Below are 14,730 nucleotides of genomic sequence, written 5' to 3'. Positions count from 1 at the left end.
CGTTTCAGAGATCATGCGCTTTGTATGCGTGCATTGCGTAGGCTGTAGTCATTTAGATTAATTACCTTTAGTATAATCAGTTTTACTACAAATACCATGGTAAAGCTAGTAGCAAAACCATGTTAATGTGTGGTTACTTTAGTTTAACTATTTAATTTTTTTTTTTTTTTTGTAGTAAACCCATGTTTAATTTTAATAAAAGGTACATGTAATTAAAACATTATGTAATTGAGTGCAGAAATGAATGTGAGTGATCTTACCTGACGCTGATATTACAGTAGCCAGTCTTAACAGTTTACGTGATCTGGCTCTTAATTTTATTATTATTATTTTTTTATTTCTTTGCTGGGAGTCAAATATATCAAACATGTGTGCAGTAATAGCATTTACGGTAATTCACGTTGTCCAAAACACACAAGGAAATGCATTAATAAAAAAATATCACCGGCAATTACAGACATTCGCATTCGGACGTGATTCGTTTTCTGAGAGGATCACTGAGTTTGCTAAAAAACAGTAGGTAATTTGCTCTGGAATTATTACAGAGGTTGTGTGAGAAAAACACAGACGTGGCAGATTCAGACGGGATTAAAATCACCAAGTACGTCTGTGATACCCAAATTTCTCTAATGACCCCCTGTAAAACTAGTCCTGTCCTAATATTTTACCCCTTTCTCAAATCGAGCTGATCTCAGATGCCTGTCTGTGTGATGTCACAAAAACAGGCCCCTCCCATGATAGTTTGATTGACAGTAGCGTTTCAGCACTGACTGGACTGGCGTCTTACCTTAGACCCGCCCTGAGTGACTGTCGTCAGTCCGCCATTGTTTCACCACCGGAGTAGATGTAGACAAGAATGACTCCTAAGTGATTGAGGTGTTCTGTTGTTGGATGTAATAATGAACACAGCAGTCATCATTTACTCCCGACATCTGACCCGCTGAAGACGCAGTGGATTTCATTTGTTTCTGAAGGGAATGCGCCCCCAATCTACCTAAATGCGTCTATGTTCGCGTGAATCATTCATAGTCCAGCTTCACCTACAGAAAAAGTGAGTATAAGGTTTTTAATGAATCTTTGCAAATCGCCTTTCCTAATAATGTGCTAATTAGCAAGTTTCATGATGAATGCGGCTAAAGTAAAAAGTCTCTGAGAGCAGCTCGGAAGAGAGGGGTGGGGTCAGCAGAGCTCATTAACATTAAGGAAAATGGTAAGGTAAAAAAGGTGTTGTTTTACACTACCATTGAGAAATTTTAACCAAACTATTACAGACTTTTCATTAAGACCCTAAAGAATCATATCAACTTGTGGAAAATGGACATCCGATGACCCTTTTAAACAATTATTATTGTGGGTGGAAAAACAAACTTGGCAAGTAGCTTCCCCTTATGCTTAAACAACAACTGTTGGTTTATTGGTTTGAAACTTTTGATGGATTAAAAGTTGTGAAGAAGTGAGGCTGTGTTGCTGTAAGCATCATAAATTTACTATTTTCTTTAACTTTCAGTAACTTTCAATAACTGCAATGGAAGAACAAGAATGCTCTTTCAGTCCGTTGACAAACGGTTTGATGTGAACACGGATGGGACTGTAATGCTGAAGAGACAAGTGACTCTTCATGAAGGCCACAAGGTGTTTTCTGTGCACGGTTGGGACTCCAGTGGCGAGAAGCACACTGTATCTGTCAAAGTTGAGTGTATCCACCATCATAAGGAACATCACATGGATCGGGTCATGAACATCTCCTTCCCAGAGGTACAAACACATTTCATGCAAGAAGCTGCTGTTCAATATAGTGCAAGCCTGACCTCTACTGGGCATTTCAGTTTTTGTGTGGTACTTTACTGTGGTACTTCAAATGGATGGTTATTAAGTTCTGTATATGATAACAATTAATTATTGAAGACTTGCTAAATTCATTGAGTTTTCCATCCATACTGATGAATGTGATTTGTCGCAGCTCATTGGTCTCATAAACACAAAATGAGTCTGCAGATGTTTCATTTATGCAGTGCTAAAACCTAAAGCCTAAGATTTCCTAAACTTTGTTCTATATTCTGCTCCATTTATTATACATAGTGGAATAATGCACATCAAGCTAGGAAACAAAAGGTTCTCAATTTACCCTAAATTAGTTTATTAAATGGCGGCCCAAAATTTGACTCCCCATTTATTAATACTGTTTTTACCAGAACAATCTTAGTAGTTAGTAGCTAGGGCTGTGCAGATAATCGAATGCGATTATGATGCACATCTAGTCAGTAAAGCCGGTTCTGTGTTTAGTAGTTAATCTCTATCACGTCCTTTCAGATGGAGCAGCATTTACTACACAAAGCCGTAGTTCGCTGACAAGCTATGCAATATCATTTTCATTATCGAAGGCGATACATCGACGATAATGAATGTGATATTGTGTAACTTGTCAGTGAACTACGGCTCTATGTAGTAAATGCTGCTACATTTAAAAGCACGTGATGGGGATTAACTACTAATCACAGAATCAGCTTTACTGACTAGATGTGCATGATAATCGCATTCGATGTTTAAAAGTTTTGAGTTCCTTGGTCATGCACAGAAATGAGCAAATGTTGTTTTTCATATTTACTACTACAAAATCTGCACTCTTTAATTGTAAACAAAAATGGTCATTCAGTGTCTTTTACTAACATATTTAACTAATATTTTTAGATCGAATCGTTCTCTGATCAGGTTCTGACTTTTTCGAAGTCTTCAACGGGAGCAAAGAGAGCAAAGAGAGATTGGGTTATTCCTCCGTTCCATGTATCTGAGAATAGCAGAGGTCCATTCCCAATGAAGATTGGGAAGGTGAGTAGAAATCATGAAAGAACTGTTCAGAATTAGATGTGTGAGAGAGAGGTTTGCCTGTTATTGGCTTTCTCTTATTGCTTTCTGTGTTTAGATAAAGTCAGACTTTGCAGAGGAAACTCAAATGGTATACAGCATCACAGGTGAAGGAGCAGATCAGGACCCAAAGGGGATTTTCACTGTTGAAAAATCATCAGGGAATCTCTTTGTCACTCAGCCACTCAACAGAGAAAAAAAAGCTTCATACAGAGTGAGTTGATTTTAGTCTCATAACGTTTAAAATCAACATTTAGTTCTTGGTGTATTTTAGCACTAAACTGTCTGATCATTCCTAATTCTTTGAAAACTCTCCTCTTTTAATCAGATGAAATGGCTTGACACAGTTTTCTTGTCATGTGTTTGCATGAGGCCTTGCGTTTTAAATTTGTATATCTACTAAAGATTAAGTCAGTTTTCTTTAGGACTACCCTTGAGTGTCAGTGTCTCAAGGGGCTTTCGCACAAGAGGAACCTTTTCATAGCTCCTAGAACTATGAAAAGTACTGGCAGAAGTACTCGCTTTTTGGTGTGTTTGCATCACAGGACCTAGGAACTGTTTTAGTTCCAGGATTGTGTGAGGGAACTAAATTGGCTCCTACTTCAGAGTACGGTCTAAAACAAACAGTTCTATAGGAACTATCAGTGAAGTAATTGGCCAAATGCACATGAAACACCGACTACCCAGTATTTAAAAAAAAAAAAAGCCATGTAAACTCATTTACTCCACAAAGATGTGTCATGGAAATTCTAATTCAATAACAATTTGTAGAGACTGAGAATGAAAAACCAAACAGAGATTTGTCTTTGTATTGCTTTAATTCTCTGCAGAGAATGATCTGGTTTACACACAGCTTGAGACTGTGTGCAAAGAGATAACACATAGACTCACAGCCCACTTTTTATAGTATGTAAAAAGATACATTGAAGGACAGATTAGGACCTTTGAGCCAATCATGTAGCTCAGTGCACATCACCACATAACACATGCACACCTCATGCACATTACATGGTAGATGTCTGGTTACTCTCAAAACTGCCCATCCCTGGTACACAGTTTCCCCTTAAATGTTGTTTTTCAACCTAAAGCAGTTACGTGCACAAGTTACATAAAAGAACTCAATGTCCCTATGGACTATATATACTATCTTGATCATTGTATGTTAAAAAGATACTTAAATGAGATGAATGCAATCAATGAAAGATTAACAAAATGAAAAATTTCCATAACAGATGGAAAACAGTGATAAAGGCATTTACATGTTGTCTTCAGTGTTGTTCTTTTCTCAGCTGCAATATGTAACACTGCAAGTTGTCATAAGAAATGTAGTTTCTTAGCCCAACGTTTTGCTCTTTTAATTGCATAAATTGTGCATTTACATTCTGTTATCACAAAACCCACAACAGACAACAAAAACCGCTCTAATCGCAGCATCCTCCATTCATTGGTTGTTGACATTTGTAAATGCCACACAAAAAGACGTCGCTGTCAGCTGCTTCACAGTTCCTGCTGCTGGTGCAAATGCAACCAGGGAAACCCGAAGGAGAAATTGGTTCTCAAGGAACGACCCTGCGGGCTAATTCCTAGAACTAAGTTCCTTGAGCTATGTGGTGCGAAAGCCCCTAAAGTTAATAGACATGGACTAAACACATTAAACTCATTCATTATTTGCCCATTAACGCCCAAAAGTCTTCTCATTTCTTTAGCTTATAGCTCATGCTGTAGGACAAGATGTGATTAATCTAGAAGAAAGTCCAATGGAAATTCTCATCAATGTGATTGACCAAAATGATAATAAGCCTGTGTTTACTCAAAATCCTTTTAATGGACATGTTCCTGAAGCTGCTGAAAAAGGTAGGTGTATGGTGCAGTTTCTCAATAAAATGGCTTTTAGCTGTTTTTTCCCCCTTCAAATGCCTCTGCAGACTTTACCACCTAATTAATCTTTATTTTCTCATCAAAGATTATGAGTTTATGACAGTCACAGCCACTGATGCAGATGACCCAGAAACGCACAACGGTGTAGTCTACTACACATTTGTCAGCCAAGAGCCGCCATTTCCAAAACCGAACATGTTTGATATCAACATTGTATCTGGAACCATTCGTGTGCGAGAAACAGGCATGGACAGAGAGGTGAGAAGTGACATTTGATGAATTTCAAAGTGGTAATAAAATGACTTCATGTAAACAAATTCATCAGCTATGTTTCTTTTCAGCAATGGCCCAGATATACTTTGTTAATTGTGGCTGCTGACATGGAAGGAAACGGTTTGTCAACCACTGGCACAGCTGTTATTACAATTACTGACAGCAATGATAACCCTCCTCAGTTTGAGCAAACTTCGGTAATGTATATTTATTTAGAACGGTTTTACTCTACCACTTGTAGGTGTTTGAACTCATTAATTCTTATATACACACACCATACATATCTTTTAGCACGTCGTATCCATCCCAGAGAATGAAGTAGGCCATGTTGTGACCAAACTTACAGTTTCTGATGGAGATGAAGTTGGATCACCGGCCTGGTCAACCAAGTATCGCATTATTAGTGGTGACGAGGGTGGGTTTTTCAATGTCAGTACTGGACCCAGCCAGCTGGAGGGCATCATCACCACTGTAAAGGTACTGTGTGTTGCTCCCACTGATCTATATATCACTGGATCGCTCATCACGTTCTAAACTGCCAGCAGGCAGTGAAGCCACCGGAAGTGTTCGATCCGCCATCTTACTAATCCCTACCGGCAGAGAGCACCATTGAGTCACATTCAAACCGCTGAACTAAAATCACCCGATTGAAGCAAATCAGTCGAACGGGACTAGTTTTTATGTTATGTGTATGTAAATTAATGTTTACTTCAGATGTTATCTGCAGTGTTTACGGTCTTTTGGGGCAGTATAAGCGATATATTTAAACCGTTTAGGTGGGTGTGTCTGCTGCTCACTGATGACAGGTAACGATCAAACACAAAATATAGCTTATTTCTCTATGAACATAATTATTCAGGAATTATTAAACATAAACGTATTAGTATCAGAAATGGATTTGAATATATTACAATGAATAATACAAAAGCATCTGTTAATATTGCTATATACTGAACTGAAAAGCTTAATTTACTATCTTAGAAATAAAGCCTTTAAATGTCTTTAAATCCATACTGTGTATAGTAAGTTATTTATCTGAATAAATTATGATGTGTATATTTTTAATGTCATGATTGAGCAACATCTATTTCAGACTCTCCATGATCGCGCAAATACGTTTACTAGCAGTAACGTTAGGCCTACTGTTTACATGTAAAATATTGTATGCTAAATTAATAACTGTTTTAACAACCGTTTGAATCATTACCTGCTTCAAAATGAATGCTGTTAATGAAATCATAGTTGAAACATTTGCACTTAGCGCCGAATAACGAATAAAAACACTATAACTAAATTATATAAACAATGAATAACTGTACAAGGCAAGTAAAGGTATACAAAGAATAAATCTTTCTTCAGATTTCAGAATGAGCACTTTGTGTTTTGTTTTATATGTTGAGGTCGTGTCCATCTGATGTTCATCATGTTCATGATGTTCGTTACTGTAATGTACTGTAACATAACTTTTTAATAAGTAGGGGAAGTTCCAGACATTTAAAAAAATAACCGTTTACATGCCTAGGGTGTTTGCATTGCAAGAATGTACAGAGATGCTTCAGATTTAAAAACGCTGACTTGTTATGTCATGTTTTCTTATTAAAATCATACAATTTCCTATTAATTCAATAGAACGTTTACGCACACTAGGGATTACCAATATGGCGGCGCAGCAGCTTCAATTTTATGACGTCATGAGCAATCCAATTCTATATTATAGATAAGTGGTTGCTCCTGTGTTTGCCCAGACAACTGGTTGTGATGACATACCTTCGTAAAAGACACTTTCTCTTCCATTTAGCCCCTGGACTTTGAGAAGACCAAGCAATATGTTCTGTCTGTGATTGTTGAGAATGATGATCCATTCGTTGGTTCTTTGTCCACATCCACTGCCACGGTCACAGTGAATGTAGAGGATGTAAATGAACCTCCTGAGTTTAATCCAAAAGAGAAGATTATCTTCAAACCTGAAGATACACCAGTTGATACTGAATTGGTTACTTATATAGCCACTGATCCAGACACTGGAAAACCACAGATAAAGATAATGTAAGTCACAAAATATATTTGAATAATTTCCTTTTCTGACTGATTTCTCTAGAGGTTTCCATGTTTTATAGTGAACAAAATTCCAATGGACTTCAGTAAATGTGCTCTTCATGATTTCAGACCTTTTCTTTTACATGCTCTAATATTCAAACAGTTTAGGTGTGAATGCTTAGAAGACTGACTAAATTCACTTCACTAGTATAACTGTTGAGAACCACCTTCCGACTTTAAATCTCTTCTACCCAGCCATAAAACCTACAGCACATACTTTAAAGGGGTCCTATTATGCTCTTTTACAAAGTCTTGATTTTGTTGTGGGGGTGTACTAGAACAGGCTCTCATACTAGGTTGTTCGAAAAACATTTTTCATATATTTTACATTATTACAACACCTTTCTCCCCAGTCTGGCATGAACGGCTTGAATAGTTCCTGTATCAAATGGCCCGCCTTCTGAAATACGAAATGTGTTGTGATTGGTTAGCTGGGCCAGTCTGTGTTGTGACTGGAAGCACTCGGCGCCTGGTCGGGAAATGTCATGCCCCTTAACATAGCTTCAGTGTAAATATTGCATCAAAATCAAATCAATTTGAGCGTGATATAAACCCGGATGATTGTAATCACTCTAAGCTTGTCTGCCTTGGAAAAGCTAGCGTGTCTCCGACATAGTGATAACACTCGTTGCCTTCTCTAGTGCAGCTCAACCAGGTCTCCTCCCATTTGTCGATCTTTGTGATGTCACAAATCCCGGAAAATATGCTTTGTAGTCCAAACGAGTCGTTCGTTGTAGTTTTTAAAAAGTGATTTCTTTCTTTCTTTCTTTTTATGTTTTATTTATACATTTTAAAATACTTACAAAAGAATACAAACATTGCAAGAACACAGGAAAACAACACCACCACATGTAGCAGTGAACAAATACCTCAAAAAAACACCTAGTGCAATCCTACATACAGCAAATGCAGTTCTACAGTATGTTGGTCAAGCTGTACATAGATAGTATCCAAAACAAAACTGGGGGCGGGGGCTGAGGGGGGACTCAATCACAAAGAACAGGGTCACGCTGGAGAGTTTGGACATGTTGGACATGTTTGCCAGAGTTTAACGAAAAAAGTGCTAGGTCGGTGAAGAGAGTACCTCATTTTCTCTAACCTCATAAAGTAAAGAACATCCTTTACCCAGCGGTTGTGCGACGGAGGATGAGGGCTTTTCCAGTTCAGGAGAATTAAACGCCTAGCCAAAAGGGTTAAAAAGGCTACAAAGTCTGAAAAATGCAAAGGCAAAAAGAGGCCAGGTGGGAGAACCTCGAATAAACCAGTAATTGGAGAAGGCTGAATATCGACAGAGGTAATGGCTGACAATGAAACAAAAATTAGCCTCCAAAAAGTAGACAGGGCAGGACAGGACCAGAACATATGGATTAAAGTAGCTGGACCAGAATGACACCTGTCACACTCGGGTCAATAGAGGGGTTAATGCAAGCTAGTCTGTTCTTTGACCAATGTGCCCTGTGTACCACCTTGCACTGTATAAGCCTGTGACGTGCACAGAGAGAAGAGGAGTTAACTCTAATCAAGACCTCTTTCCATGTCTCCTCATTGATATCAGTGCCAATGTCTTGGGACCAGATGATGCGAAGGTTATCAGAGAATAACTTACGCATTGTCCAGGATGGAAGGGTAGAACAAAGGATTGGAGTGTATTGGGGATAATAAAGGGGTATTATGAAGACTAAAATGACGCACAAATTGGGTCCAGATTTTAAAACTGTTTTTTACAATTATATTATTTGAATATTTAATTAGGGTCTTTGTACATGGGAGGCATAAAAGGGAGGCCAAAGAGGAAGACTTATTACATGAGGCATTCTCAATATGCAGCCAAGAAGGGGAATTGACTAAGTTAGATGAATGGAAGGGTGAAATAAAAAGGTCAATATGATCGTTAATAACAGCTATAAAATCAGGATCATTAAGAAGTAAGGAATTAAAGCGCCAAGGGGATAGAGATATTGAGAGACCTGGAAGGGCAAGGTCAAAAGTAACAGCAGCATGATCCGAAATTACAATATTATTATAAATACATGAACTAACCAGTGGGAGCAATTTATTATAAACCAAAAAGTAGTCAATATGGGAGAAAGAATGATGAACAGGGGAAAAGAAGGAGAATTGTTTTGTATTAGAATTTAAAAAACGCCAAACATCAGAAACCGCATATTGCTCCATAAATAGCCGGATAATCCTGCCAGATTTAGACAAGGCGCAGGGCCTAGATGAGGAACGGTCTAGAAGAGGGTCTAAACAACAGTTAAAATCCCCACCCAGAATTAGTTGGTTGGAATACAGATCAAGGAGAGGAAACAACACTTTTTTGAAAAAAGCCTCATCATCCCAATTAGGACCGTATATATTTGCCAAAATCAAACGGACTCCGTTAATCTGACCTCTAAGAAAAATAAAACGCCCATTAGGGTCTGAGATTACCTCAGCGACAGAAAAAGGAACAGATTTATGGATGAGAATAGCTACACCTCGAGACTTACTTTGGAAACTAGAATGATAAAGTTGACCTACCCAGCCCTTTCTAATTCTTAGATGATCTTCAGGCCTAAGGTGTGTTTCCTGAATAAAGTCTATGCTAGTATTCAAATATTTCAAATAATTAAGAACTTTATTTCACTTCACTGGAGAATTCAGTCCCTTAACATTCCAACTGGTGAATTTCAGAACACCACATGGTGCCTTAATACTCATCAGGGACTTAAATAACAAGTACTATGAACAAGACCAGGTTTCTGAGATGACCCTCCGAATCTTGTGGCCATCATACAGCAGCTCACCCTTTTTGTGAGATTCACGGATTACCAAATCCTTCACTTGAAAGCGATGCAATCGGAGAATGATGGGTCGTGATCTCTGCCCTGGCGCGGGTTTAGGTGTGAGGCTACGATGAGCTCTGTCCAGCTCAGGCGGGGAGGTTAAAACCCGGGAACCAAGGACATCGACCAGAAGCTGAGAGAAAAAAGCCGTTAGACGCGGCCCTTCAATTGACTCGGGTAAGCCCAGAATTCAAATATTTTGGCGTCGGCTGCGGCTCTCAAGATCTGAGACTTTAGCCTTAAGCCACTCATTATCTTTCTGGAGTGGCGAACATGTAGCTTCGAGTTGTTCAAGCTGCTGACTAATCTCTGTAGTGCCGGATTCGAAATTGCCGATGCGCAGATCATGGTCAGCCACTGTGGATTGAATGATATCTAGTTTGGCTGCAAAACTTTCAAAAGATTCTTTGAAATCTGTGGCGATTGAGGCTCTAAGATCTTCATGCAAAGCAGTGATCTCGGCTAGCGTGATGCTAGCACTCAGCGAGAGAGTTCCTTCTCGGTCTTTATCGACCTGTTTGCCCCTTCCTTTGGACATTTCAAAAGTGATTGAAGTACCAAAACAGTTGGTAAACAAAAACTGTCAGATGCTGACAAAAGCACTGAGGTTTATAAGACAAAACTGAAAAGTTTATGGGAGTGAAACGCGCGCACGTCCACTCCTCAGGCGCCATTTCCGGAACTCCTTGAAAAGTGATTTCTGTTAAATAAAATATCTCCTTTTGAAGTGGACTTTGAGCTTTGTAACTTTGCAAATCTTTTTATGCTCATACAGCAACATTACAGACTAACTAAAGTTGAAAAAGTGAAAAAGCATAATAGGACCCCTTTAAACTTCACATTTTTAAATCTCCATGTCTTGTCAAACCAGTTTTTGTTCCTTCTAGGTATAAAATGGGCAGTGATCCTGCTGGTTGGCTCAGTGTGTCTCCAGAAACTGGAGTGATTAAAGTCAGAACACTTATGGATAGAGAGTCTGCTTATGTCAAAGATGGAAAATACAGAGCTACCATTTTGGCCGTGGATGATGACGGTAATTTGTGTTTCTAGGTAGAAGGCATTCATGCAGCATAGCCTTTTTCTAATATGTTTGTGCTTGTGTGCAGCAACATCTCCAGCAACTGGCACAGGAACCGTGATAATTGAATTGGAGGATGTAAATGACAACGCTCCTGTTATTAATGAAAGGAATATAACAGTTTGCAATCGTGGATCAGCCCCAGTTCTTCTCTCTGTAACGGACAAAGATGGACCTCCTCATGCTGCACCCTTTATCGTTGAGACCCGAGGAGAAACCAGTAAAAAATGGTCCACCACAATGAATGAAACATGTGAGCAGTTTCTAATGTTTTAAGAAATTCAACTAATTGTTTCACATTAAAATGGCTGGCTGGTTGGTAGTGGCTACACGTCTAACAATTATAATGTGCCCATTTTAGCAGCTGGTGTTTTTCTGCATCTCAAGTCTCAATTGGAGCAGGGGGCATACAATGTAGTCCTGAGAGTGTTTGATCGACATAAGCTGTATCAGGACAGCTCCATTCAAGCAACTGTGTGTGACTGCATAGGAGATGAATTCCAGTGTACTGACAAACGGTTAGCAGAGATGTCACTATCTGGAGTGCTTCGGATCCTGGGAGGAATCTTGGCTCTGCTGTGTATGTAGTTTCTCTCATGTATTATGTGTCATAACATCTGGCAGTCAAATCAAATGAGGCTAAAGAAATTAATTGCAGCTGGTTTACTTGGTTGTCATAGTCAATGCAGTGGGCATAGTGTAAGTGTATGCTCTGTATACTGATCATTTTAGCAACCGTAGTTGGTCTTCCAGGTGTTGTGTGCATATAGACAGTTGGTGTAAATAAACTATACTGCAGAAATGGACTTTTCAGTTTAATTCCTTACTACTACTCAATTTGAAAGTTTGCTATTGAACAGTAAGTTATGTTGTTTCTTGTACCACAGTGCTTGTTTGTCTTCTGCTTTTGTTCCTGAGGAGGAAAAGCAGTACCAAAAAAGAACCACTCCATCCTGAAGATGATGCAAGAGACAACATCTGCTCTGATGATGAGGAAGGCGGTGGAGAAGACGACAATCAGGTTGGTTTTAACTTGAATAAATTTATCAGTTTTTGATGGCTGAATTCATAATGTTTGGTTATATTTGAAACAAAATATTGACAGTCAAGCAACCTGTTATTTGATGTTACTTGATTTTATTTACTTATTTATATATATTCCAGTCAAATCTTGGCTGCAGTGTTCAAGTATCATGTACAAATCTGTCTTTTTCTTAACATCTTTTTGCATTATAAGCATTTTTGAAGCTTTGTGAAATACTTGTTACGGAGTTCCATAGTCATAGTCCATAAGCATAGCCATCTTATAAAAATGGTTTTTGGTTTGGGTTCCATGTAAACTTAACATTCAGGTGTCAATGGGTCCAACTTGTGTGCAGTTACATTTGTAGTAGCTTGCGATGACTTTGACTTGATGTTGATAGCTTGATGTTTGGGAAAAAAAGCTTGAGACTATATACTGACCTTCTGCATGCTGTGTAGTAGTCAAGTCAAATCACCTTTATTTATATAGCACTTTTAACAATACAGATTGTGTCAAAGCAACTGAACAACATTAATTAGGAAAATAGTGTGTCAGTAATGCAAAATGACAATAATAAACACAAATTTTTCAGTTAAAGGCAGTTCATCATTGAATTTAGTGATGTCATCTTCCAGCTCAGTTCAGTTTAAACAGTATCTGTGCAATCAAGTCAAGAATATCGCTGGAAATGAAGTGTCCCCAACTAAGCAAGCCAGAGGAGACAGCGGCAAGGAACCAAAACTCCATCGGTGACAGTACTACGGTGTAGTAGTTGGTTTCCTCTTTGCAGTTCTTTCATATCTAACACTCTTTCTGCACAGGATTATGATCTGAGTGTGTTGCATCGTGGCTTGGACAGACAGATTGGGACGTTCATTGATGATGTAAGTGATATGTTTAAAGTCTGTGTTTGTTATATCTTTTTATAACAAGGTGTAAATATTGGAATAACACAATTTTGTACCACAGAATGTGAAGGCTGTGGATAACGACCCTACAACACCCCCCCATGACTCCCTCCTGACGTTTTACTATGAAGGAGGAGGCTCAGATGCAGGTTCACTCAGCTCCCTCAACTCTTCCAGCTCAGGACACGACCAAGACTATGACTTCCTCAATAAGTGGGGTCCACGCTTTAAAAAGCTGGCAGACATGTTTGGAGGAGGAGAGGATTAAGACCCCCCCCCCACGCAAGAGGCATGTTGGTGGTTAATAAGTGCAAAAAATATGAGAATTCTAAAGTTCAGTTCATGCTCTGGTGATTTGCATACTATGTTTAAAGTTGGAACTGGAATAATAGCACTGTTCATGCATCAGCATAAACAAAAAGATTGTTTGCTTTGAAATGTTTTCTTTTCTTGGGAGCAGTTTTTAAGTTGTGTTTTTTTTGTCTTTCTTCATCCTCTTTAAATGAAGCTCCCAATTAAAAAGACTTTGAATATTTGCTCTGGTTGCTCAGTAGGTAAGAACCTATAAAACAGCAGTCCAAAGCTGTTTAACTGTATATGCCTTTTGTAACCTTTTGTTAACTTTGGCATTAAAGATTGATCTAAAGGATGAGGGGTACTGTAAATTTACCATTTTTGAAAAGCACTAATTTTTCAAAAACTTTTTTTTATATTTGCTGGTGTCTTATTTCTGTCCTACATATGTTATTAAACAAATTACGTTTACTCTTTTTGTTTCCAAGTTTTCAGTCTGTAGCACCTCTCACAGTAAACTGGAACATGGAATAATCTTAGTTTTGACCAAATTTTTTATTGTTGTTCATTTGAGCCAAACTGTGGTAACTTTATTTTACAGTGACCTTGTTAAACATATTACATATACTTACATCAAGAACAGTAAATTATGCGAGAGCGAGACTGTGAGAGAGAGAGAGAGAGAGAGAGCGAGACTGTGAGAGAGAGAGAGAGACAGAGAGAGAGAGCGAGAGAGAGGGAGAGAGCGAGACTGTGAGAGAGCGAGAGAGAGAGAGAGAGAGAGAGACTGTGAGAGAGAGAGAGAGACAGAGAGAGAGAGCGAGAGAGAGGGAGAGAGCGAGACTGTGAGAGAGAGAGAGAGAGGGAGAGAGAGAGACTGTGAGAGAGAGAGAGAGAGAGACTGTGAGAGAGAGAGAGATAATTAAATTGAGAGAGAGAGAGAGAGAGAGAAAACAAAGAGAGACTGTGAGAGAGAGAGATTTGATTTGATTTTTAAACAAAACTTTATTTACCATTAGCCAAATCACACATTATTCTATAAATTCACATCATAATTTGTTAGAGAAAAAAACATTCATTTAAAAACAAAAAAATAACTCATCATCATCATCAATTTTACACAGACCTTCCCAACTACACCATTTCATTTTAAAAGTACAAAGATCACACATAGCTTTGTAAAATCTGAAATCAATCAAAATTCTTACTTTAAGTAACGATTTAAAAACAAAAATAACATCATCATTGCTTTTTTTCTCTATTTTGTTTTTCCTTCTCATGTATATTGCCAACGTCGCTTGTCCCAAAATAAAATTCAACAATTGAAAAACAACTCGCTTTTTTTGATCATATTTAAAACCAAAAATAAAAGTCTCAGGATAAAAACACTCATTAAACTTATTACACAGTCTTTCTACCATCTCAAACAAAGGTCCAAGTCTGATACATTGCATGAAAGCATGAAACACAGTCTCTTTTTTTAAACAA

At 38.3% G+C, this 14,730-nt stretch overlaps 1 protein-coding gene across 2 annotated transcripts in view; it reads left to right on the top strand.

Annotated features, from left to right (window-relative positions):
• Positions 1 to 13,678, top strand: part of LOC109050310 (B-cadherin-like) — a 31,895-nt gene extending 18,217 nt beyond the window's left edge. The window contains exons 2-15 of one of the 2 annotated variants that reach the window (XM_042760855.1): positions 1,508 to 1,755; positions 2,689 to 2,826; positions 2,921 to 3,076; positions 4,569 to 4,716; positions 4,826 to 4,998; positions 5,082 to 5,210; positions 5,305 to 5,490; positions 6,812 to 7,059; positions 10,826 to 10,971; positions 11,045 to 11,269; positions 11,381 to 11,596; positions 11,904 to 12,037; positions 12,862 to 12,924; positions 13,010 to 13,678. In XM_042760855.1, coding sequence (XP_042616789.1) covers positions 1,540 to 1,755; positions 2,689 to 2,826; positions 2,921 to 3,076; positions 4,569 to 4,716; positions 4,826 to 4,998; positions 5,082 to 5,210; positions 5,305 to 5,490; positions 6,812 to 7,059; positions 10,826 to 10,971; positions 11,045 to 11,269; positions 11,381 to 11,596; positions 11,904 to 12,037; positions 12,862 to 12,924; positions 13,010 to 13,216 — 2,385 coding nt within the window. In that variant the 5' untranslated portion in view covers positions 1,508 to 1,539 and the 3' untranslated portion in view covers positions 13,217 to 13,678. Of the gene's footprint in view, positions 1 to 1,507; positions 1,756 to 2,688; positions 2,827 to 2,920; positions 3,077 to 4,568; positions 4,717 to 4,825; positions 4,999 to 5,081; positions 5,211 to 5,304; positions 5,491 to 6,811; positions 7,060 to 10,825; positions 10,972 to 11,044; positions 11,270 to 11,377; positions 11,597 to 11,903; positions 12,038 to 12,861; positions 12,925 to 13,009 lie in introns of both variants that reach the window. The other variant, XM_042760854.1, reaches the window with a different exon arrangement.
• The last annotated feature ends 1,052 nt before the right edge of the window (positions 13,679 to 14,730 follow it).

This window comes from Cyprinus carpio, chromosome A7 (assembly GCF_018340385.1).
Source record: "Cyprinus carpio isolate SPL01 chromosome A7, ASM1834038v1, whole genome shotgun sequence".
Lineage (NCBI taxonomy): Eukaryota > Metazoa > Chordata > Actinopteri > Cypriniformes > Cyprinidae > Cyprinus > Cyprinus carpio.
Note: the sequence above shows the minus strand (reverse complement) of the source record. Positions and strands in the feature narration are given on the sequence as shown.